At 42.9% G+C, this 24,104-nt stretch overlaps 1 protein-coding gene across 1 annotated transcript in view; it reads right to left on the minus strand.

Annotated features, from left to right (window-relative positions):
• Positions 1-15,516: 15,516 nt before the first annotated feature.
• Positions 15,517-24,104, minus strand: part of ADGRV1 (adhesion G protein-coupled receptor V1) — a gene marked incomplete at both ends in the record, with an annotated part of 263,072 nt that continues 254,484 nt past the window's right edge. The window contains one exon of the mRNA XM_080362309.1: positions 15,517-15,635. Within this exon, the coding sequence (XP_080218435.1) occupies positions 15,517-15,635 (119 nt within the window). The remainder of the gene's footprint in view (positions 15,636-24,104) is intronic.

Genomic DNA, 24,104 nt, shown 5'->3' on the forward strand with positions numbered 1-24,104 from the left:
CCCTGTGGCTTGCATTTATTTATTTTTTTTTTTCCTTTTCCCTTTAAATGTCTAAACAATATAAGCATTCCTGGAAAGTATTTATATTTTTCTTTTACGCACTTCCTCCTTTTAAGTGCTTCACTCCCGACTTAGAGCTTCCCGGGGCTGGCATGGCAGGCTTTGTTCTGCACCAGCCATGATGTTCACACAAACATAGTCCGGCCACATCGCGGTCACTGCATCAGCTTTTGTGCTACAGTTGGTAAACACTGATGCTCATTCAAATGTGCCCAAGGCTTAGGCTGACCCGTTTATTTCTCCTATGGTCTCGCTTAGTAACGTGGGCTTCCTCAAGTATGAGTTCTCAAGGGTAGGAGATGCTTAAACTGGTTGCCAGCCCTGAATAATCTGATTCTTTACAATCTGAGGTTTAGGTCTCATGCCACGTAAGGTATTTAGCATCATTAGATGATCATCCCTTTGCACTAAGCACTGGAGAGGCCAAACCTCGAATTCTGGGGGCAGTTTGGGGCCCCTCATGCCAAGAAAGACCTTGAGGAGATGGAGCAAGTTGAGAGAAGGGAACGGAGCTGGTGAGGGGCTGGAGCACAAGTGTGATGGAGTGGCTGAGGGACCTGGGGGTTCAGCTGGAGAACAGGAGCTGAGGGGAGACCTTCTGATCTCTGAACTGCCTGAAAGGAGCTTGGAGCCAGGGGGGTCGGGCTCTGCTCCCCAGGAACAAGCGCCAGGACCAGAGGAAACGGCCTCAAGTTGCGCCAGGGGAGGTTGAGGTTGGATCTGGGGAACAATTTCTTCCCAAAGGGCTGTTGGGCATTGGAAGAGGCTGCCCAGGGCAGTACTGAGGTCACCATCCCTGGAGGGGTTGAACAGACACTGAGATGAGGTTCTCAGGGACATGGGGTAGTGGTGGACTTGGCAGAGTTGGATTAATGGTTGGACTCGATGATTTTAAAGGTCTTTTCCAATCAAAATAATTCTATGATTCTATGATTTGGAAATATTTTTCAGTGTATTCTGAAACTTACTGTATTTTTCAGTGTGACACACATGTCAGGCTCCTGAGCTATCCCAGGGAGCACTTTAGGGCACCTACAAAGAAATGGCACTTAAACCCTTCCAGGAGAAGGGGATGAAATCCGAAGCGTTCAGTCGGCATTTCGAGGATCACATAAAAATTCCTTCTAAATCCTGGTCCTTTCTAAATCCTTTCTACCCCAACCAGAACTGTTATTTCAGAGAATGTGCCCAGCCCTGGCTGTAAATACCCAAAAGAACAGATGCAGCTTTAGGAGTCCAGAGCTGGTGATTTCCCACCACTGACTTTTAATAAAATGAGGGCAGAGCAATGAAGAAGCACTGTCAGAAAGCAGACTATTTAGAGCAAAGAAGAGGGGAAAAAAGCTCTGTCCCATGTTTGCAGTGGCTCCAGAAATATGAGTTTGGGAATGTTGATGGAAATATCAGTAATTAGTGGTTAAAAATAAAGGACTTCTGGCTAGCCATAATTTATGACACATCTAGCTTTGGAGGAATGGTTGCAATTGATTAATTACTTTCTAGCATGTGTTCACCAATTTATGTTCAAACATTAACAGAAACATTTGAAAAAAACATAGTCTTTTACAGCCCCGATGGTAGCAGCCATGTTATCAGATTGCTCCATTTAGTATATTTTACTGAAATTGAGTACATTTGAATATTTTAAGATTATGAATGATTTACTAATCATATTAACCTGTCCCTTAAATTATAGCTTACCAATTGTTTTAAATTACTTAACCAGACTCTGGCTTCCTGCTGTTTGTTTTCCACGCTGTGGTAGGAAAGAGGTCAAGGTACACAGTACAATTATGATTTATTGATTTACACTGTGGAAGGGTAACAGTCTTCTTGGCAAGGCTTTACTTTTCTAGTGGCTTAAAAAAGGCTATTAGGCAATGACTAATATTATTATAGCTCCAATTTAACATGATTAAATAGTTGTATTTTATTTGGCAGTGTCTGGTACAGTTTGAGAAACAAGGAATCACTTAATTACTGGAGTGATGGGTGTCTTGGAAAGCCTAATTGAGGCAGGTAGGGAGTTTCATTACTTGTGTTTCAATGTGGACTTAGGAAATGTTGGACAGTTTCTTTCAATTTGAAAACTCATTATGTGGTATTATTAATATTTAATTGGAAAAAAAAAAAATAAAAATGTCCCAATCACTTTGATTCAGGCATTTCAAAATAACATGGATATTAACCCTTAATCATCCATCTCCTAGCACTCATGACATGCTAATGTTCATGATATGCTCTACACAAATCTATCCCAAACATTGCTGAAATTGCAAAGAAGTGGTAAAGGTATCCATATTCCTGGAAAGACCATTTCTACAGCTGTTCATTGCTTTTAGTGACTTTCCTTGGGCACAGCAAGTTGGTCATCTTCATCTTCAGCGGACACCTCTCAATAAAATCCTTAAAGAGAAGTGTTTGAGCAGGGATGAGCAGGAGAGCAGAGCAGAATGTCACTGAAATACTAGGGGAATCAGAGAATATTTCGGGTTGGCAGGGACCTTCCAAGCTCCCCCAGTGCCCCACCTGCCATGAGCAGGGACATCTTCACCAGCTCATCTTGCTCAGAGCCCCATCCAGCCTGGCCTGGGATGTCTCCAAGGACAGGACATCCACCATCTATCTGGGCAGAGCAGAGGGGCAGAATCCCCTCCACTGACCTGCTGTCCACACTTTTTTGGATGTTGTACAACAGGTTGGCATAGGAGACTGTCAAGGGCGTCTTGCTCCCCAGAGTCATCATCACACCCTTGTGGCATTGTGAACCTTCTCTGCACACTGGATGCTGGTTCAGAGTGAAAAATCTGCAGCCAGATGGAAACTGCAATTGAGCATCACTTGGTGTGCGTAGTTAATTCTGACTAAATCCCATTAGATACGTATGGAAGGCGCAAGTCAAGTTCGTTTGGGTTGTCTGGTTTGCAAATTAATGATTGAATATTCATGGTGCTTTCTGTAGGAAAAAGCGTTAACTTCCAGTTCAAATGCATGTGCATAGATAACCTCTCCCTTTCTGTTAAATCACCAAGTCCAGACAAATATTATTATATTATCTCAAGCAAAAATACAACCTTGATCTTTAAATGATATTCAGAACTTTGTACTTTCATAGGATGAAATGCAGCGGTGTTCAGTGCTTACTTCAAGGGTTGTCATGTATAAAGAAAAAAAGAGACACAACCACAAACAAAAAAAAGGAACTTAGCATGTTATTAATAATATTTCATTTCCTCTTCCTTTAACATTGAGTTGTTTGTTTTTAACCAAGGTCAGGCATTCTGGAACATACTAGTCATATGTAAAGACTGTCTTATTGAATGGTGAAAATTATAGTAATATAAACAGCAAGAGACATTTAATCAGGAATTAATAATATGTGTGCCTTTGGTGTATCTTTCCAGCTTCTTGACATGTAGAAAAACCTTTGCATTTTTATCACTTACTAAAGTAACATCACAGTAAAATGCTGGTTTTTATTATTGAAAATTTTCACCATTTTTATACAAAGAGACAAAAGAGGTACTCTGGAACTCTTGCCTGAATAAGGCAAAAGCTCAAGCTTTTTGGAACTTAAGAAAGAGGGCAAGAAGCAGGCTCTAAACTCACATCCACCATCACAGCTCCTTGCAACACACATGCTGCCCATCTTAGACTTGCACTGTGCACATACCTGTTGTCCAGCTTGTATTGTGGAGCCTACGTATGTTCTTGATAGTCCTTCAGGTCAAAAAGACATCAGGTGAGAACTGAAAAGGAAGTGTTATCAGACCTAGGGGGCTGTCCTGTAGAAAACCAAAGGAAATAAAAGAATTGAAACAGGAGACTGTGGTCACAGACAGGCTTTCCGCCCCAAATTTGACACCCTGAAACACAGGTAGAAGTGTGACTCTCTCTAGCCCTTGTAGCACCCCTGAAAAATGGTTGAAGATCAATATAGAACCAAAACCGAGCCTGAAACAACCTCTCAGAATCAAATAGAGTTATTTTTTTTTCACCTCAGAGGTAAAAAAAAGGCCAAGAGCCAGGGATGAACCTTCTCACAAGACTTTAAACCACATTTATTGAATATGTAATCTGGTTGAGCAAAGATACAGTAGCTTCACACCCACATACTCTCCAGGTCCTACTGGATGATTTGGGTGTGTTTGCTGATGACACCAAGCTGGGAGGAGTGGTGACACTGGAAGCTGTGCTGCCATCAGAGACCTGGACAGGATGGAGAGCTGGGCGGGGAAAAATTTAATGAAACACTGGGCAGGAACAACCCCAGGTTCCAGTATAAGTTGGGGAATGACCTATTAGAGAGCAGCGTAGGGGAAAGGGACCTGGGGGTCCTGGGGACAGCAGGGTGACCATGAGCCAGCACTGGGCCCTTGTGGCCAGGAAGCCAATGGTACCTGGGGTGGGTTAGAAGGGGGTGGTCAGTAGGTCAGAGAGGTTCTCCTGCCCCTCTGCTCTGCCTTGGGGAGACCACACCTGGAATCTTGTGTCCAGCTGTGGCCCCTCAGTTCCAGCAGGACAGGGAACTGCTGCAGAGAGTCCAGCGCAGCCACCAAGATGCTGAAGGGAGTGGAGACTGAGGGGTGACCTTATTGATGTTTATAAATATATAAAGGGTGAGTGTCAGGAGGATGGAGCCAGGCTCTTCTCGGTGACAACCAATGATAGGACAAGGGTTAAGGGGTTCAAACTGGAAAACAGGAGGTTCCACTTAAATTTGGGAAGAAACTTGTTCCCGGTGAGGGTGTCAGAGCCTGGCCCAGGCTGCCCAGGGGGCTGTGGAGTCTCCTTCTGTGCAGACATTCCAACCCGCCTGGACACCTTCCTGTGTAACCTCATCTGGGTGTTCCTGCTCCATGGGGGGATTGCACTGGATGAGCTTTCCAGGGCCCTTCAACCCCTGACATTCTGGGATTCTGTGATACTGAAGAGGAAGCCAGGTCAGATTTTGCTGATCCTGGGCTGTGGGCTGGGTGGCCGTGGGCTCAGGTGGTCCACATGCATTTCAGTGAGGGCTCCTTGTGGCCTTGGTACCAGCTAAACCCAAGACCTGGAGAGATCCCAGGACACCAGCAAGCCAGCCTACTTTTTTCTCCTTCACTGTTGGTCCTCAAGAGCCCAGACCTGGAGCTGACCATGGAGCTCTCTCTGTTCCAGACCAGTTTCTAAAGCTCTCTCCCAACACACCAATCACATACATGCTCTGGATGTCCAGACAATGGACGTCTTTTCTTCCGGAAGATAGCTGGAACTGGCATGATCCATGAGACTGCACAAAATTAAGATAAAGGTGGGTTTGATCAGGTGCAACTGGTTCTTCTTTAAGATCTCCATCGTCAAGACACTTGAAGCATGGGGACTATAATATGTTACCTCTGTCTCACCTAGACCTGCAATCTGGATACCAGCAATATTCCTCTGGAAGAAGATCATCCTTACAGCATGATCCTAGAGATCAGATAAACATTCTGGAAGACTAAGAGAGGCAGAAGATCCAAGTCACCATCTGCACATTGCCCAGGACTGGCACTGTGGCTGCAGGAGAAGGGGGAAACGAGACTCTGGGCAAAGGAGGTGACAGAAGCAAAATCTATTTTGTCTATTTTGTCTATTTTGGTGTACGTGGGGAGTGGATGGTGAACCTCATGTTAATAAATGGAATGAGAGTGATGGTTTCAGATACACCCTGGTTTCTGTAGCGGAAAGCCAAGGGCAGTCAAGCGTTGTGTTGGTGCTGGGACAGCTCATGTGTCAATATAAACAGTCAGCCACGATAAGGTGAGGTCTTTCTAAAGCCCTTGCATTCTGATGTCTTTGCTGGGGTTGCACGCACCCCAGTCCCATGTTGAATTGAATAACAGAGGCCACATTCCAGGTTTTTATGGGAAACCCGGAGACTCGGTTTCTCCACCTGTAAAACAAAAACAGCTTTTACGTTCAAAACGCAAGCCAGCTAATGGCAGATTTTACTGCCTGTAAATAAAAGATAGACATTCTAGTCAGTGAAATCCAATGTTAAGAAATCTTGTTCGGGAGACAATGGATCAGGGTCTGACCTTGAGAAGCAGTAGATCGGTCACCACCAACTGTACCCTGCCAGTACAAATGCAAACAGTCACCTCAGGCAAAATCCTGCATTTTCTAATAATCAAGCTAAGACAATGACACACACTGTCATTGATTTGTTTTCCGTGTTCTCCCTTTTGGCCCAGAATGGGTCTTACCAGGAAGGCACTCTTCTTCGACACAACTAATGGGATTAAACATTTCCCACCCTTCCCTGCTCTCTTTATGCTTATTTCTATAGAAATCTAGAAATGCAAACATCTTTTAAAACTCCCCTCCCAAATCCAAGATGTATTATTTATTTAAAGTCTCATTTATTTCTTCAAGTTTAAGACTAAGCCATAAAATACTGAGCTATTCACAATACAGAAGCTTTCTCTCCACTACAAGAAATCAAGTCTGCTTTATTTTCCCTCTCCCCCAGGAAAACTAGAAATAATGGACCTAATTGTGAATAAAATATGTATTGCCACCACTAATATAAAACTCATACAAGACACATACACACAAAATAGGGCTTTAATTATTTTCAGCCCAACAATTTTCCTTCTAGAGTAGATATCAGATTAAAATAAGTAACAAGCAGTTCAATTAGTCAGAACTAATGAATTCTGAACACTTGTGGTCTACAGGCACTAACTCTGTGTTTTATGATCTAGATATTAACTTACTTCATATGGTATGTAAACCACTGCGTGTTGTTGGCTAGTGCTTCTGAAAAAAAAAAAGAAAAAGAAAGAAAAAGACTAATTCAAACAATATTTCTGAGAGTATTTTAATATAACCAGAAAAGACATAACAGAAATGCACACTCTGTTTCTTTGCTAATTCACACAGTTTCAGAAAGCTATAACATTCTTAAATCATGTTAGCCTCAGTTTTATGAGGAGCAGAAAAATCTCAACTTCTGTTTCCTTTGCAATAAAATACTGTTTTCATGAACATTCAGGGCTCCTTTTCTGGGTTACGAAAGCAAGATGATATTGTTTTTCCATTTACTTTCTCCTCCAGAGCATGCTGCTTTCAAAAACAAGGTCTGTGTCCCCAGGGTTGGATGGCATGACTGTGTATGCTGGCTCCGAGGACTTAGCTGTCCATCTCCTGAGGCTACGTGGGATTCTTTTCCATGCTCGGAGGATTATCTTTAATATTAATCTCCCAGTGTTTGCAATGAGCCGTTCCATTTGCACGTCAGAAGGCTTGCTAGTAACTACCTGGCATTTGCCCTGATCGTTCTTGCTCTGCACTCCACAGCAGAGTGTGACTTTTTAAGGTGGGCAGATTATTTGCCAGCTGGCAATACAGCATTGGTCCAGGCTGTAGGTCAGGCTTTACTCTAAACCTTACTCCACTAAAGAATAGGATTATAGGTCTTTTAATATGCAACAGAGGTCTTCCGCCAGCACTGAATTTGGGGAGTTGGTACACTCTTCAGTCTGAAAAGCCTCTTAGCTCTTAAAAATGAAATTATCCCTATTAAATCTGTGTCTCAGGACAGAAGAACCTACAAGCTGTAGGCACATGGTCCTTGGAAGAGGATCGCAGCTCTTGCCTTAGGTGTTTTGAATCGCCATGTCAGAAGGCAGAGCATCCCACTTATGGAAATAGCGTGAAGTGGCTGGGTCATGGAAAACAAGAAAAAAAGGAAAGTAAAGAAGAGCTCAGAAGTTTCTCTTCTTTACATGTAATCTGCAGCTGTAATTTTTCCTGCCAGAAGCACTTACTCTCACCCTTCAAACGAACTGCCCAGAGCACACCTAAGGGATGGAAGAAGCTGTAGACACATCACCTTTTATACATCAGACAGCTCATCAGAGCACTGCTTACAAACGAGGGCAGGGTTTAAGGCCCTCTGCAGCCCCACTGAATTAAAACTCACCTCTTAAACCCTGAGACTCATCTCATGACCAGAACAGAGGGTTTCCACCACCAGTGCATTTGGTTTGGTTTGGCCTCAGCACAGGCAAGACTTCAGCATTCACTGGGGCAGAAAAACCAAGAAACGTCACAAGGGAGCATGTGTGTCCCAAAACTTTGAGAAAGTCCAGGTGAAAATGGCTGGGCCAGCTTTATTAAATGTATAACAAATAGCTGGATATGGGATTCACATGGGTGGAAACACATTAACTGGTGAACTATGTATTTAGCCATTCAAATAGCCAAAGTAGGCATGTGCTCTAAAAGGTGGTCTCAAGTGCTTTTTGCTGGAGTAAGATGTGATTCCTTAGGGCCTTATCCAGAATAAGGTACAAAAATGTTGTAACTGCAGAACAATGAAGAGTTAAGAGGGCAACCGGTTCCTTCTTACATGACAGAAAACCAGAAGATTCGTATTTGGTGTTATGTCCTTACGAAGGACTGGCTGAGGAGCAGGGAGCACAAGTCTTTTTGCTATTGAGGCAAGTGATATTAGAAAGAATAAGTGAAAGAAAAGTCTCTTTGAGAAGGAATGTGGACCCACAGCAGTGACTGAGGTGCTGGACAAGCAGGAGGTCACTCCTTCATCAGAAGAAAGTCAGTCAGTGGGGCATTTACAGATTTCAGCAAGGAGCTCTGTAAACGGTACCCATGCCATGGAAAACAGACGCAAGAGGGGATCATTTTGAGGCTGAAAGCCCATTTGAGCTGCTAATGCAGATATGCCTATGTGACGCGGTGGGGCTGTCCCTGTTATCACCCTGCGGGACAGGCCCTGTGCACACACTTGGTGAGGAACAGCTCACTGTTTCCCTTTATCAGCACTCAACAAGAGTTTCAAGCAAGGTCGGTGTTTGTTTGTCTGTTCTTGTGCTCCTGCCCTGCCCCGATCTCCAGGACATGTTGTTCTCCCAATGCAAAAGGAAATACAGTCCTGCATGCACATGGAGCAGAAATCTGTCCGGTCCTTGCCAGAGGGAAAAAGTTTTTATTTGGGTAACAAACAGACCCAGGGCAGCAGCATCATGGTGGGTCTTGCAGAGAGGGGCTGCAGGCGGTGGGACAATGAGAGCAAAGGGAGATTTCAGGCATTCCCTTTTCTTGCAACTGTTGGCAACTGCATATCCCATGCCTGGATGCATGTCTTTTTCCAGTTAGGAAACTGGGAAATCACATGCTTGAGCTCGGTTCAGGAATTGCAAAGCAGGAGCCAAGAAGTTTCCAAGGAAACCCATTTCATAACCTGGACTGCAGTGTTTTAGCTTCCAGATTGAAAGGGAATTTATTTTTGTGACATTAAATTCTTATACCCCATAATTATTTTCTGTGTGTCTGTACACAGTGACACATACTTGTGTTTCACATATACTTTGAACCATCAGAAGATAGGCCAGATGCTGCTATTTGATGACACCAAACTGGGAGGAGTGGCTGACACACCGGAGGCTGTGCTGCCATGCGGAGACCTGGACAGGCTGGAGAGCTGGGTGGGGAAAAAATTAATGGAACATAACAAGGGCAAATGTAGAGGGAAAGGGACCTGGGGGTCCTGGGGACAGTAGGGTGACCATGAGCCAGCAGTGGGCCCTTGTGGCCAGGAAGGCCAATGGTACCTGGGGTGGGTTAGAAGGGGGTGGTCAGTAGGTCAGAGAGGTTCTCCTGCCCCTCTGCTCTGCCCTGGGGAGACCACACCTGGAATCTTGTGTCCAGTTGTGGCCCTTCAGTTCCAGCAGGACAGGGAACTGCTGGAGAGAGTCCAGCGCAGCCACCAAGATGCTGCAGGGAGTGGAGCATCTCCCGTGTGAGGAAAGGCTGAGGGAGCTGGGGCTCTGGAGCTGGACAAGAGGACACTGAGGGGGGACTCATTCTTGGGGATCAATATGGAAAGGGGGAGTGTCAGGAGGATGGAGCCAGGCTCTTCTGGGTGACAACCAGTGGTAGGACAAGGGGTAATGGGTTCAAACTGGAAAACAGGAGATTCCACTTAAATTTGGGAAGAAACTTGTTCCTGGTGAGGGTGTCAGAGCCTGGCCCAGGCTGCCCAGGGGGGTTGTGGAGTCTCCTTCTGTGCAGACATTCCAACCCGCCTGGACACCTTCCTGTGTAACCTCATCTGGGTGTTCCTGCTCCATGGGGGGATTGCACTGGATGAGCTTTCCAGGGCCCTTCAACCCCTGACATTCTGGGATTCTGTGATTTGCTCTGCATGAGGAGTAAAGACATCAGAAGTCAATAGCTTTTGCAAGTCAGAGCATCTCTAGTTAAAATCATTGTGTGCTCAGATCACTGGTCACAGGAGTGACCACATCATCTTCAAAGCTGATCTGATGAACTGGGGAAAATCCTGACAACTTCAGTAAAAAAACCTCCCCTGCACTTTTGACACCAGCCGTTGTTATGAGACATTCCTGAGGCCATCTCCAAGCTGCACGTTTTATCTAGGAAGTGGCACGAGGGTTATTAAATCTATGCTCTTAAGCTCTGTGCTTGCAGTTACTAGAACGCATTTATTGTTTATGGATATCCAGGGAAGTCCTTCTGGCATTCTGCAGTACGAGCCACTGGTGAAACAATCCTGTGAGTAAAACCACCACCTCTGGGAAGAAGGTGGTGGTTCATCTGGGGATGCTGAGCAGGATGGCAGGACTAAAGAGCTACCACACCATCCTTTGGGTCTGCGCAGGAAGCAAAAGATGTTGAAAAGCAACAGCAACAACAACAAAAGGTACTTATAATTTTCTCCAAATCTCATGTATTTGTGAAAATGCTGTCCCTACCACGAACGCAACTTTGACTTGGTTAAAACCCAACTAAACGAAACTGTCAGGGAAGTTCCTTTTCCCCAGGTTTCCTGCAGCAGAGACTCAGATGTGGATTCCAGAAATTCCTCTTAAATAAATAATTTGTGCACAAGGAACATTGTAGAGCAGCTGGAGCTGGTGCCTCCTAAAGAGGGACCCTCAGCAGAAAAAACTTGGACAATTACACCCCAACCCAAGCTCCCACCTCCCCGTGTATCACTCTGGGCCAACTGCAAAATTAAAGCCTGGGGTCTCCCCATTCTTCATTGAATCTCTTCATTTTCATCAGAGTCTGAGGCCTTTTTACTTAATGAATCAGAAAGTTTCAAAGGTTCGCAGCTTGCAAAAGCTATGCTAAGAAAACTTGCATCCATATAAGCAGTTTCTAAACAAGTTCTACGAGAAGCCATATGCCAAATAATTCAATAAACTAAGGCAGTCTATTCACTAACAAAATCCGTTCCTCTTAGGCTTTTTGGGCTACCACGTAGGCCAGTTTACACAACAGTCTTCCCAGTTTCAGCACATAATTAGTCCCAGGTATTTAATCAAATAATGCTTGAGCATGATTTTGCATTTCCATGTATTTGTTGCATACAAGAGTATTACATTGTAATTATTTCCATGTATTTATTGCATAGAAGAATGTTTTGAACCATGAAATGGAAAATGGATTTTTTTTTCAGTGAAAATTAACGGAATAACATATTGAATTGAGCAGATGAGGCTGAACTTGCATGTGCTGTTTTCATTACGTGTTACTGCCAGTAGAAGGAACAAAGGAACAAATTCTGCTATCAGTGAACTGGGCACACATTCTGATTTCTTACTGGTTTATACCAGTGCTGGTGTAACAATCTGCAATAGTAGCGCAGGGTCCACATTATAGGCTGAGCTATATTGAAATGTATCTGAAGGCTGGATATGCCTGAACTTAAGCAATTTCCTAGTCAAATGTCTGCATGATCAGTCAATTTAACATAATTTTATGTTGAGCACATATGCACTTTATTGCTGTAAAGCTCTCAATATAATTTAATCCTTTGCAGATCAAAGCTCTCACTGTGCAGTTCTCATCAGGATGACGACTTTGGATGTAGGATATTGGAGCACAAAGCATTTGCATGGTAAAGACATGACATGGACATATTTGGGCTTTCAACCGGGTTCTAAAGAAAAAAAGAATCTTAATATTTCTGTTCAAGTCCCTGACACGACTTGTGTTATTTTGGGTATGTCCCAAGAAAAGTGAAACCAGTATCTTCCACACTGGGTTTTTCTAAAACATCACCTAAAATATGTCTGTTGAGCTTAGTGTTTTTCATCACTTACACACTTGGATGTGAAATATATTCAGACATCTTTTGAAAAAGTGAATTTACTTACAGTGGCGCATGAGTGGTGATAAACTGAAACACATCAATTCATCTATCTGATTCACATACATATTTAGGTAGCTTTAGGTGAAGCTTGTCTGGAAAAGGGGTCTCCTACACACAGCAAATTAAATGTTATACCCATATTAACCACAGCTCCTTCTACCCCTCAAAATACTGAGAATATCATCTCGTGGGGAAATGATGGCTCCTTTTATAGGGAAAAAAAACAAAGGCAGCAAGTGTCCTGGTGTTCTTCACAGCTCTGCTGGGGGACAGGCTGAGAGAGTTGGGGTGTTCAGCTGGAGAAGAGAAGCTCCAGGGAGACCTTATTGTGGCCTTTTCTTACTTAAAAGGGGCCCATGAGAAAGATGGGGACAGACTTTTGAGCAGGGCCTGTTGTGACAGGACAAGCGGTGATGGTTTAAACTAAAGGAGGGAGATTCAGGCTGGACAGGAGGGAGAAATTGTTGTCCCTGAGAGTGATGAGAGCCTGTCCCATGTTGGCCAGAGAGGTGGTGGATGAACCATCCCTGAGACATCTCAGGCCAGGCTGGATGGGGCTCTGAGCAACCTGAGCTGGTGAAGATGTCCCTGCTCATGGCAGAGGGGGCACTGGGGGAGATGAGAAGGGCCCTTCCAACCCAAAATATTCTAATATTCTATACAGGAACAAAGCAAAAGGTTGAATGAATGTGCCATTTAGCATGACAGGACCTTTGGTAATACTTGGTTTGAAAGCCATCTAGCCATGGATTCATTCATCTCATAGAAAGTAAGAAATGTTTATACTCCCTATCAAATTTTAAATAACTCCTGAGACCAGAGAACTGCAGGCGGCATTCAGTTTGGTTTGGTTAACTCAAGTCAACTCTGAAAGATTCTCCTCCTGCCCAGCTGAGGCAGTTGGGCACATCTGAGTCAGAGCACACGGCTGTCCTGCTCCCATCTCAATCTCCTCCTGCTCGAGGAACAGCAAAAAGCAGCTGAGAGAGACCCATGCTATTAAAACATTGAATTTCCTACAGACAGAATATTTTATTAAAAAAAAAATGGGTTTAGAACAATAACAGAATTCATCTCATGATCTGAAACCATGTGAGCACCACCTGGAGATTTAAAATTCAAGAAATGTTGGCAGCAGACATCACCCTACTGATCTGCTCTGAAAATGCTGATGCATTTACAGTAAATCCCTAACCAGGCCAGTTGTGCAACCAGTCGAAGTGACACAAAGCATTAACATTTATGGTAGTGAGTCAAAATCAAACAAACATCCCTCTTTTATAAGCTTTCTCACAGCATGTAGTAGCATGTACTGCGAGTAATGAAACATCTGTTACAGCCCTGACTCTCTCGCATCTGAGCAAGTGTTGCAATCATTCTGCAGAGCCAGGCTCCACGTTAGGCCTTTGGTGGGTAGATGAGGAGTACCAGCTATGGATAATGCTCATCTACGTTGATTCAGGAAAATGACATTTACAAAATTATTCAAGACCCGAGTATTCTATTGCGAAGTGTCCAAAACTAATTTTAACTCCAGACCGAGAGGCTTATTCAGATGATTCTTGCAGTTCATTCAAGAAAGTCGATTTTCAGCAGGTATGGGCAGAAAAGTGAATTGTAAAGCACACTTAGGTGGTTCCCTCTCGTTTGAAGCTTCCCACTTCATATCACTGCACTCAGTTTTAAATGCTGCACAGGGACATGGGGAATCCCTGCTTCTGCATATTGCTCATGATGAAGAAAGGCTCATTTCCACCCTCACCTTCACCCCTCCAGCAAGATCTGCCATTGACCACAAAAACTTGGCCCTATTTGCTCTGTAGTGTGACCAGCACAAACAGAGTCAACACAATTCCTGGGAGTCAGAAAGGTAAGACTCGATGCGGCAGAAGACGCACTGATTAAATATAGACATGCTCTCATTTTCCATCAATTCAAATGTGAACTTAAAAACCACTTATTTAAGGGCTTTGCTGAGTAGAAATAGTTTCCTGTGTGTGTGTGAATGCTTTTGCATTAGACTTTAAAGATTATGTCTGCTTTGGATATGGTTGATATGAGTAAGCTGTGCAGTCCTACCAGGTATTGCAGAACTGGGACACTCTTAGTTTCAGCTCAACAAGTAGCTAGACACTGTAAAATTTGTATATCACTATAGCAAGATTCACAGAAAGGATTTTCCATAAGAAAAGTTTTCTTTTAAAGGGAGAGGCTGTTGCTCAGAGCTTGCCCAGCATTAAGCCTTCAGGCAAGTTCCTCAAGAAAGTGTGAAAACCTTGCATTCTCATTCACTGTATTTCTGCACTGTGTTCAGAGGAAAATTCCCTTGGTCTCCTGCTTTAATGTGTTTTTCTTCCAGAGTGTCTGTGCAGAAGCAGAGTTAATGATTCCTCCAAGATCAGCCTGCCTCCCCCTCTCGGTTCTGAAATACTTCCTCTGTATTATTACTTTTTTTCTTCCAAGGGAGGAACCTTTCTTGCTCTTTTATAATCCCAGATTACTAATCTAACTCTGCAATGCAACACTTGAACACTTCAATCAGAACAGCGATTTCTGTGTAGCACCCACGGAGAGAAACAGAAAATTCAGCTCTAGAATTTCCCCTTATTTCTGACTGTGAGGAAAGTGAGAGTTTAATATTATGAAACCAGCAAGGTAACGCAGTCGACAGAACGCAGCTGCCAGTGGTTTCGCTCTTGTCCTTCATCTCCCCTTCCCTCTGTTTGTTTCAGATCATTACATATTTGATCATGTCACAACTTAAATTTCAAGCCCTCTTGCTCAAGGCTTTGTTTTTATTTGAATTTGTAAAGTTCACAGATTTGAGTACTCACAAAACAGCTTAGGAAACTTAGAACAACTGTGTAATTAAAAAGCTTTCCTGTCCAACAGGGCGTCAGAATCGTCTTCCAGCTCCATAACCAGCGACCAGAAATAACAGACTTGTTTGTATCAAACAGACTCTATTGTCTTTATTAATCAGTGTTACACATACAGGTTAATTAAAAAAGCTACAGTTTATGAAATATGTCATCCAGCTAAAAGATACAATTCTAGGCTGATTGCCACGGTACCTATTGACGCTCAGCCACTGTAAAAAAATTACAGTTTATTTTCTGATATACAAAATCTCAAGCAAATATTCTTTGTTAAACGTCCAGTAAAGCTCACAGCATTCTACTACACAAGTTCACATAGCGTTTTAGTGCAAAAGGAAGTACAAATATAAAAATACTGAGGCTCGAATTAAAAAAGACAAACAACAAAATACCAAGCAAGCCATGGAGTTAGAGGTGAGTGTCAGCTATGGGTATTCTTCTAAGCTCTACGATCTGGGAATTAGCCATGCTGCCACCGTCCTGGCTGCCGTGACAAGATTCATTGTCGCTGACGCTGAGACCTGCACCTGAAACAGCAAAGCAAACAAAAAAAGAGAGGAAAGAATCAGTGGGGATGAAATCCCAACAAAGAAATGGTGATACCGTGTCCTGCTCTGCTTTCTTCTGATCATTAAGATGCTTCCCTACCCCGCAACATGTGGAATGTTTCCTCTTTCTAGTCTACGATTCTGAATTCACAGATTATAACAGTATCTGATGTAGTTTTGTACCATCCAGATATGCTTTTTCATAGCTGCACTGCCAGACACTTTATTTGTCTCAGTAAATGGCACAATAGCTATTCAGAGGTTGCCTTGAAATCACAAAAGCATAAATCAAGGCCTGGCTTAGGCTGGGTTCATGGTCTGGCTGTTACAGCCTGGTATTTCCAAGGACTTTTTCATGAAGAACTGTTTTTTAATGATACAATTTCCATGTCAAACTATAATTCCAGCTGTTTTAATGGGATTGTAATTTCAACATGAGAAAAGATGCTGACTAAATATTCTTTAAACCCACACTTGGCACAAGCTAGTGTATTGTGTTTGTCTTCTGCTGTGAGAGAATAGTAGACTTTGGCCCATGGAAACTTCCAAAACACGTCTGGAAGAGACCTCAGGAGGCCACCTTCTCCATCCTTTTGTCACAGGAGCTCTGCTAGCTTGTTTCTTCTATGTTGTTTCTAGGGGGGTTGGGTCTTATTTATGGGGGGACGTTTGAGTCGATTAATGTGAAGATAAACAGTTCTGCAATAGCTTTTAGGAAATGTGTATTTTTTTCAGACCACTTCACTTCTTCACAGAATATCAGTTCTAACTATAAAATTCAGCACATATTTGGCTCCTCTCTTTGACTTGTAGAATGAACCCTAAAAGATACATCTTCTTAGGATTTAGGGCGTCTAGGCTTTATATTTGTTGACAACCGCACATCAGTGTGATTAGACATGGTAATTTCAAGACAGACTAATTTAAGGCATGGTCTTATAGTGATCTCACTTACAAATATCTAGGGAAGCTGTTCATTTTGGGCAGAAGCAGGTCTGTAAGTAGTCATGGTTCAAGGGAATTGCAAAAGAATGACATTTGGCTCAAAAAAGCCCCAAAAAGGGTATGCTGGGAGAAGCATGAATCTGCATTTTCATACTAAAAAAATATTTTCAGGAGTTTCTATCAGTTGTACAGTGCCTCCCCTATTTCTGCCTCTGCTGACATTCCAGGCTTTGGCTTGTTCAGCAAAAGACAATATAAGGGTAGCTTACTTGATTTTACCTAATTTTCTATGCCACATGTCGTTCCACTTTTATGAAACCAAGCCGAAAAGAGGTATGGAAAATGGGGCAGAGGTGTGATGTTCCTTTTCTATGGGAATTCAGGCTGCAATTCTGAACATGGAGCTTTGGTCAGAGAACCTGGGCAGAAGAACCTGCAGGTCTGGGTAGACTTCCCTGCGGAGGTCTGGAAGAAGTGCTGGTAGGGGCCAAACTTGGGTGCAGCGCCGTGTGAACCCAGCCCTACTGCATCCAGGTGAGAAATGGGTATTTCTGCACTGCGATCCTCCTTACAGCTGGTTTTGGTGTCTGGGTTGTGGAGTGAACGTGTGTTCTTCGGCATCTACTGCATGTGTCCAGTTGTGGCCCCTCAGTTCCAGCAGGACAGGGAACTGCTGCAGAGAGTCCAGCGCAGCCACCAAGATGCTGCAGGGAGTGGAGCATCTCCCGTGTGAGGAAAGGCTGAGGGAGCTGGGGCTCTGGAGCTGGACAAGAGGACACTGAGGGGGGACTCATTCATGGGGATCAATATGGAAAGGGGGAGTGTCAGGAGGATGGAGCCAGGCTCTTCTGGTGACAATCAGTGATAGGACAAGGGGCAATGGGTGCAAACTGGAACGCAGGAGGTTCCACTTAAATTTGAGAAGCAACTTGTTTGGGGTGAGGGTGTCAGAGCCTGGCCCAGGCTGCCCAGGGGGTTGTGGAGTCTCCTTCTGTGCAGACATTCCAACCCGCCTGGACACCTTCCTGTGTAACCTCATCTGGGTGTTCCTGCTCCATGGGGGGATTGCACTGGATGAGCTTTCCAGGGCCCTTCAACCCCTGACATTCTGGGATTCTGTGATTCTGATCCAAGCTCTTGAGAGACCAGGAATTGCTGTCCGAGTATGGCAAGAGTAAAAATCTATCAATGTACAGAGACACAATAATACGGACAAGAAGATCAGGCTCAGAATCATTAAAACCCTTGTTTATAAGGGTACTGTGGGTGATCAAGTTGTACTTACTGATTTAAATTTACATGCATGTTTAACCTTTTCATTTCATCATGGTTCTAATAACTAAAAGCTGCTTGAAAGTCCTGGGAAAAACGGCAATCGCATAAGCAAATTACTTGGTTCTGTTCTGGGTTTTTTTTTCCCCTTATCTTCTCTAAAACTGTTTGTTTTAGAAAGGAAACACGAGTGTAATAGAGAAGATAAATTAAACTCCTGTATTTACCATTTGGGGACAGAAGAACAAGGTAATAACCTTGAGGTAAATAAAACGTTTTGAATTGTGAAACAAAACAACAGTGCTTATGTACCATCAACACTGGAATTTACTGAAAACATTTATTTAGTCTTAAGAGGGTACAAATTTCAAAAAGGGAAAAATATACCATTGAAAATGTTTCAAATAATATATAAATGCGATCAACCTGGGTTCGGATTTTAAGGTGAACACTTACTGTGAGGGTTAGAAAAATACTTATCTTCCTGGTGGCTACACTGCAATTATTCAGAATGAGGTTTCTTAAAGAATCTCATGTTGGTCACTATATAAAGATCAGATACTGGTCTAATATGGTATTACACTATGTGTATATTTTTAAGTGTCATATATGTGTATGCTTTGTGTAAAGCAAGAGAAGATTGTTGTTGTTGTTGTTATGGAGGCTCTTATCAGGAACTTGTTAAACCAGAGACTGAAGCAGGCTACTTTGGGTTTACAACAGCCTTGTTCTGCTGCTGATGCAAAGACAAACTATGTGAGAGCGGATCCTTTTTAGGAACGAGAGCTGAAATGTAACCAGGATACCAGCTTACCAAACACTCAGCAGACTGGGGAGGGTACGTCTGTTTACATGACAAAGTTTCACAGAGTTCATAGGTCCAGCTTGTTCTCAGATTAGAGCAGAGTTTAAACACAATTAGATCCAAAAAAGCATGCACCCCCCACTAGAGATGCTAGAGTTGGATGGTGGGTATGTAGCCGGGAGTATGACTTTCCCCAGCTTGTGAAGCAACTATTTTAAGGAAAAGATGCAGGGAAATGAGGCCTTTCTTCCTTTATTTTTGCATCCGAGGACTAAGCTAGAAACTGAGAATTCACAGCTGGCTCCGCAAGCCCAGCGAGATCCCTCCAGTGACATCTACTGGTGACGGGTTTTGTCTCGGCGTTCCTACGTGCTCTTGAGCACTCACCACCTACCTGTTCAGATATGTCTCAAACTTTCACTAGAACAACCGAGTTTGTTTTGTAATTGCTGTACTCATACCTCTGGCGGGAATTTTTACATTGTAAGCGCTTCCATCTTGCCTTCTGAATCATTCATTATTTATATTTTATGTGTAGAGCGTATTAGATACGAATAAGCTGCACAAACCAACTTTAATTCTTATTTTAGGGTTTTAACTTTATGGAAATGACACCAACAGGCAACTGGACTTCTACAAACAAATTTCAGATTGGACTGAAAATGCTGCCTGGATATTATGCGGTCACGTTCAACAGACAACAGGTTGCATATTTGTGAGCAATCACAAATGGGAAGTTGAATGAACACACAATCTATCTACCCTTCTTTCCTTTCTGTCTGTGAAGTGAGCCCTTTAAAGCAGAAATGATGTAGGTTGATAAGGCAGGGCATGAATCTGGCACTTTGCTACCATGTGCAATTTATCTGCCCTGTAACATCTCCAGGATGTGGCACTGGGTACCTTTCAGAATCCGAGATTTCAAGCTTTTCCTCTAGTTCAGGATGCCCAACATGAGATGCTTAATTCTTAAGCCAGGCACCTACAGCAGCAACACCAAGGTTTAAACAGTGCTGACTTCAGAACCCTAGCTGCATTAGATTGAAAATTAGGAGTTGGTTTGTATAGCATTGTTACTGTAATTTGTGTGGGGTTTTTAACTTATACAGTAGACTTTTTTTTTCCCAGGTATTATCTGTGTAGAATATTTATTTAGGATTTATCATATTTGGCTCTATCAAGGGCCAAAAATACACTGAGATGTGGATGTAGCAATATCCTCCATTGATAGCGACCAATATATATTTGGAAAGTACCATGTGCTAGAGTGGTATTCTCTGCTCTAACTCATAAATGTCTTTGCAAACAAATCCTACAGGGGTGGGTCACCAACCATCACTGGAGGGGTTTGGGCCTCTTTCAAAGGCTTTGTTGTGTTTTAAATTCACTTCTCACCCAAAACAATGAATGGGTTTGGTCTTCTGCATCACGGAAGGGGCAGGACAAGAGCATATGTAGGAGATGGGAATATGGATGGAAGTTCAGAGATCAGTAGCTTACGCTTTGATTCATTATAAAGATCATTAATTAAATATAATAAAATACATGCTTTAAGCCAAATTCATAAACACTAAAAATAATTTTTAAAAAAAGGTTTTAGCACATATCAATAGGCAGGACATGCGCTTACATTATCTTTTATCTTCTATTATTTCTTTCACATAAACTTCCTCAGAGCTGCCTGGCCTTCCAAAAGATACCTACAGTATAAGAAACGAGGTGATATAGTGAGCATAGTGAATCCTAACTATATATTCCTGTATGGACATGAACGTATTTAATGGAAAGGAGCAATTTATTGATAAGGCATTCAGAGGCCATAGTTTTACAATGTAAGAAGTCTGGCTTTCGTATTTCTTTCATCAAACAAAAAATTCTACACGTGATGCAAAGCTTGCATAAAGCTAGCATGAAAGCTGGCTAAGAAACAGTGCACTGTTGTCCACCTGATTTGCTAGAAGTGCAGTTGTATGCCTTCATCTGACCCAGTCCATACTTCAGGTTAATCTGTAATTAGGCCCAGTATTAATGATTATGGAACCAAGGGCTAAGTGCATAGTTCTAAAACACATATTTTTGGCGACAAGGCCAAGTGTGCCAACGCATCTATTTGTGGAGCTGCACTGCAAGCTGCCAATTACTAACCCACTGCAAGTTAAAGAATAAAGTTGTTCTGTAGGGATCTGTTTCATTTTTTATGATGTTTTTCTTAACCTGCATCAGTCGTTTTTCATTTCTACAGCTGCAGTGTGAGAGTGGGGCAGGAGGACAGGAATGAGATTGTAGCTTTGCTGTGATTATACCCTCATTCTCACTGATCCTGGCTGCCAGATTAAACCTCGCAGCTACAGACAGTGGGCATAAATTAAAGCAACCTCCAGACAGCTCCAAACTACATAAGCAGAAAGGACGGATGAAGTGCAAAGAGGCATAAAGGGTTTTTTTTGCATATTCGTCTGCTAATCAGTGCTGATCCTCAGCCAGCCTTCAGAGTGGGAGATATTTTAGCATAGCTGAGGCTGAGTTTGGTTACAGATTGACAGCTTTAGGGAACAGATAATGGGCGTTTCTGTTTCAGCTTATCTATACCTAAAAACCACACTTCTCATTTTGGGAGTGATAAAAACAGCCAATGTGGTGCAAAGCACCTTTCCCCTGCTCTCCTACAGGCTCCAGATGAGGAATTCTCAGCCTACTGAGATAAAACCTGGTCTAAAAAGCTTTGAGAAGCCGTGCTTACAGCAAGTGACAGACAAGAGCAAGGCAGAAAAAAGGCATCTCAGCTGCCTGTGCATTTTAGCCTGTTTAGAGAAGAGGTGCTGGTCTTCTAGTTGCTGATGTTCAATGGCTTCCTCAGAGCCAGGACCAGTGCCCAAAGGGCATCAAACTGGTGTGGAGAGGAGTTTCTCACTTGAGTTGTTGTGGTTTCATGTGAGTACAAGCAACGATGCAATGGAGGAAGAAGAAATGTGCTGCCAGGAGGGAGCAGGAGACCAGCTCCTTTCAGTGCCACAAAATACTAGGAAGAAACTCTTCATGGAGAGGGTTGAGAAGCAGTAGAACAGGCTTCCCAGGGAAGTGGTGGAGTCACCATCCCTGGAGGTGTTTAAAAGGCTTTTAGACAAGGTTCTTAGGGACATGGGTTAACACCAGAGTTATGGTTGGACTCAATCATCTTGAGGGTCTCTTCCAGCCAAAATGATTCTATGATTCAAAATTGCCGTCAGACCACAGCTCAGTGAGCACTTTAGCAGCATAAACCTGTCCTGCCAAACAGAAAAAAAATCCCACTTTCCACTGCTTCATCTCCCTTTTTATTGCTTCACAGCTCCCTCCCTTGTGCCATCAGGAGCACCTCGACTCCTTGTCCACTGAGCTGGACTGGAGAGCAAGTCTGGATGAGAATAATAAAACAGATATGCCTTGTAGTTACAGAAAATCTCATGGTTTTTGTTCAAAAGGATGTGTAGAGCTACAGCTTGTATCCAAGGCAGTAGCTGATAAACATTTACTTTCGTGGTTAAAGCTACTCTAACCTCAACACCGCCTCATCAGTTTTGGTTTGTTCAAATGCACGTGGAGCTGAAACCAGATGGCACAACTGGTTTGGCTTAGAAACAATCTTCTTTTTTTTTGCCTCTGCAGTGTTGCTGGGGACACAGTTTTGACACATCAATAAGCACTGGGGTGAAAAGGTGAGGTACTACTTGAATCAGTGGTGAAAGCAAAAATATCTTCCTCTGACTATGGCCTGAGGTCCCCGCTTCAAATCACATAAATACAAAGGGTCATAAGAACAAATGATAATAAAATATTAAAGAAAGCAACAATAAAATTTAGGTGCCATAATAAAAAGCGTGTTCTAGACCTACTTCCTTTGGAAGGACTGAAAACATATTAACTATGGATGGGGCTTGAAGATTTGTTAAAAAATCATTAAATGCTGAAGTTATGGCAAATTATATTAACCACGAGTTTTGACTACTGCTGTTGCCTAGATAGTTCTTCATGATTTAAGGCTCGGTCTTCCACAGTGTGTAGAGTTTGCTGCAGAAAATAGGCCAACTGATGTCATCTGAGCTGCTAAAGCAGTAAATGCTGTAAGCGATGGTGGGAGTGTTAGATGTGAATGGCTTCACATCTTATTAGCAATCTATGAATTATCTGTTTTCCTTCAAAATGTTCAGAACACAGTAAAAAAGTAAAAGCTACATTCTTAGGTACTTAAAAAAAAAAAGGTTTGCAACTATTAGCTTATGCATCTACATTTGAAAGTCTTGCCTAAAATCTTTAACTGCATAATAAAGTAGAAGCAGTCTGCAAAATGTCCAGGAAAATTAATAGCACAGATTTCATGGTGGTCTTCATACAAATTAGTATTTCTTAGCACTAGGCAAGTTATTAATCATCCATTTATCTTCATAACTAGAAGAGTTTTCTGCAATAGAAATTGGCTCAGGAGATAAAGTAGTATGAATATACTGAATAAAACTACCCCTTCATCAGTGGCATCCCCAGTCTTACAACCAGTTTGACTGTTTTCCTTGGTGTCACCAAAGGGAACAAACTCCTGAAACGACAGGTTCCAAACCACTTGACCCGCTAATGTCACCAGTACCTCTCGGTTGTCTCTTGCAAAGCTTCATAATATCTCCAGAGTTCATTCAGGTGACCTACTACCAAGATGCTCCATTTACATTTCATCTGGTGCCTACAGGAGATGGGCTTGGCTTAGCATCTGCCAGGTCTTACCAGCTGGTGCTCCTTTGCCTTTGTGGTCAACTTCTCAGACATTCCCATGCTGACCTATCTTTGAATCAGGTTTCACATAATTTCTGCCACCTGTGGCCACCTCTGACTATCTACATCATCATTTGAACAACATGAAGTTTCGTTGGTGGAGTGGGTGGGAAGGCAGAAAAGCGACACATAACTGAGGGCAAAGCCTGAGATTTGGAAGACTTGAACTCTAAGGCTATGAAGAAGAGTCTGATAACAAGTGTTTTGTTTTGCAGGTGTAGTTCAGCCTGGAGAACAGGAGGCTGAGCTGTCTGCAACTGCCTGAAAGGAGGTTGGAGCATGGAGGATGTTCATCTCTCCTCTCAAGTAGCATGTGATAAGATAAGAGGATATGGCCTCAAGTTGCACCAGGAAAGGTTTAAGATTGGATATTAGGAGAAATTTCTTCCCCAAAGGACTGTCGGGCATTGGAACAGGCTGTCCAGGACAGTGGTGGAGTCACCATCCCTGGAGGGGTTTAAAAGATGCCACAGATGAGGTTCTCAGGGACATGATTTAGTGATAGAGTTAGGTTATGGTTTGGCTTGATCTTGACGGTCTCTTCCAACTGAAACAATTCTATGATTCAGCTTGAGTGTGGACACCTAGAGTGGCTTCGCCTGCTTCTGTACTCCAGCAGCACAGTG

The sequence above is a fragment of the Nesoenas mayeri genome (assembly GCF_963082525.1).
Source record: "Nesoenas mayeri genome assembly, chromosome: Z".
Lineage (NCBI taxonomy): Eukaryota > Metazoa > Chordata > Aves > Columbiformes > Columbidae > Nesoenas > Nesoenas mayeri.